The following is a 918-nucleotide window of genomic DNA, read 5'->3' on the forward strand; positions in this document are numbered from 1 at the left end:
AAAAAAAAATCAGCTATATCTCTTTTTGGACGTTTGTTGTCATTGTAGTACCATTCCTAATAGTTTATTTATTTTTCTTGTTGTCTTTTTTCTATTTTTATAGTGTTGAATAATAGTGAGGATGCACTTAAAGCACTATTAATTGTTGAATAATAGTGTTGAATAAATAAATACATTCTAGTAATTTAGAATTAAAACGATAAATAATCGGAACCTTTGGAATGCGAAAGCCGGAAAGGATTTGAGGCAACACACCCACTTCCGGCCAACTCATCTGAACTCTGCCGTCAGTTCAAATGTGTCACTTTCTGCCATTCAGTCGCTTCAAAACAGACCGAGGGTAAAGAGTGAAGACGACAGGCGAAATGGTGCTGCTGACGATGATTGTTCGTGTCGCCGACAGCCTGCCGCTCGCTGCATCGATGCAAGAGGACGAGCAGGTGAGGACGAACCCGTGCTAACGACAACATCTGTGTTAGCACAGTGCTTTGAGTTTGTAACGCGAAGCTCTTTCCAGTCAGGGCGAGACTTGCAGAAGTACCAGAGTCAAGCCAAGCAGCTCTGCAGAAAACTCGACGAGCAGAGTCCCGCGCGCTGCACTCTAGAGGCAGGAGCCATGGCCTTTCAGTGAGTACTCCGCGCGCGCCTTTCACACGGACGGCATGTAACATTGTAATTCTAAAGTGTGCAAATAGAATGAATTGCTGGAGTTGTAACCCTTGGAATCCTGACATATGAAAACTAGACATAACAGCTTAAAAAAAGAAATTATATATGCACTTATACACTGTCATGTAGTGTATGAATTATATAAGTTATTTCGTCATTCATAATCGGAGTCTGGTAGCTCCTCCCCCTTCGCTAAAGCTGCGACAAGTTGAGTGCATTAAGTGTCCAACAATCCACATTTCATTTTTT

The 918-nt window shown here is 42.0% G+C and overlaps 1 protein-coding gene across 1 annotated transcript in view; it reads left to right on the plus strand.

The window, feature by feature from the left end:
* The first annotated feature begins 204 nt into the window (after positions 1–204).
* Positions 205–918, plus strand: part of sec22ba (SEC22 homolog B, vesicle trafficking protein a) — a 2,892-nt gene continuing 2,178 nt past the window's right edge. The window contains 3 exon segments of the mRNA XM_071582406.1: positions 205–440; positions 518–627; positions 711–712. Of these exon segments, the coding sequence (XP_071438507.1) occupies positions 366–440; positions 518–627; positions 711–712 (187 nt within the window). The 5' untranslated portion in view covers positions 205–365.

Source organism: Sinocyclocheilus grahami, unplaced genomic scaffold, assembly GCF_001515645.1.
Source record: "Sinocyclocheilus grahami isolate Dianchi unplaced genomic scaffold, SAMN03320097.WGS_v1.1 scaffold176.1, whole genome shotgun sequence".
In the NCBI taxonomy this organism is placed as follows: domain Eukaryota; kingdom Metazoa; phylum Chordata; class Actinopteri; order Cypriniformes; family Cyprinidae; genus Sinocyclocheilus; species Sinocyclocheilus grahami.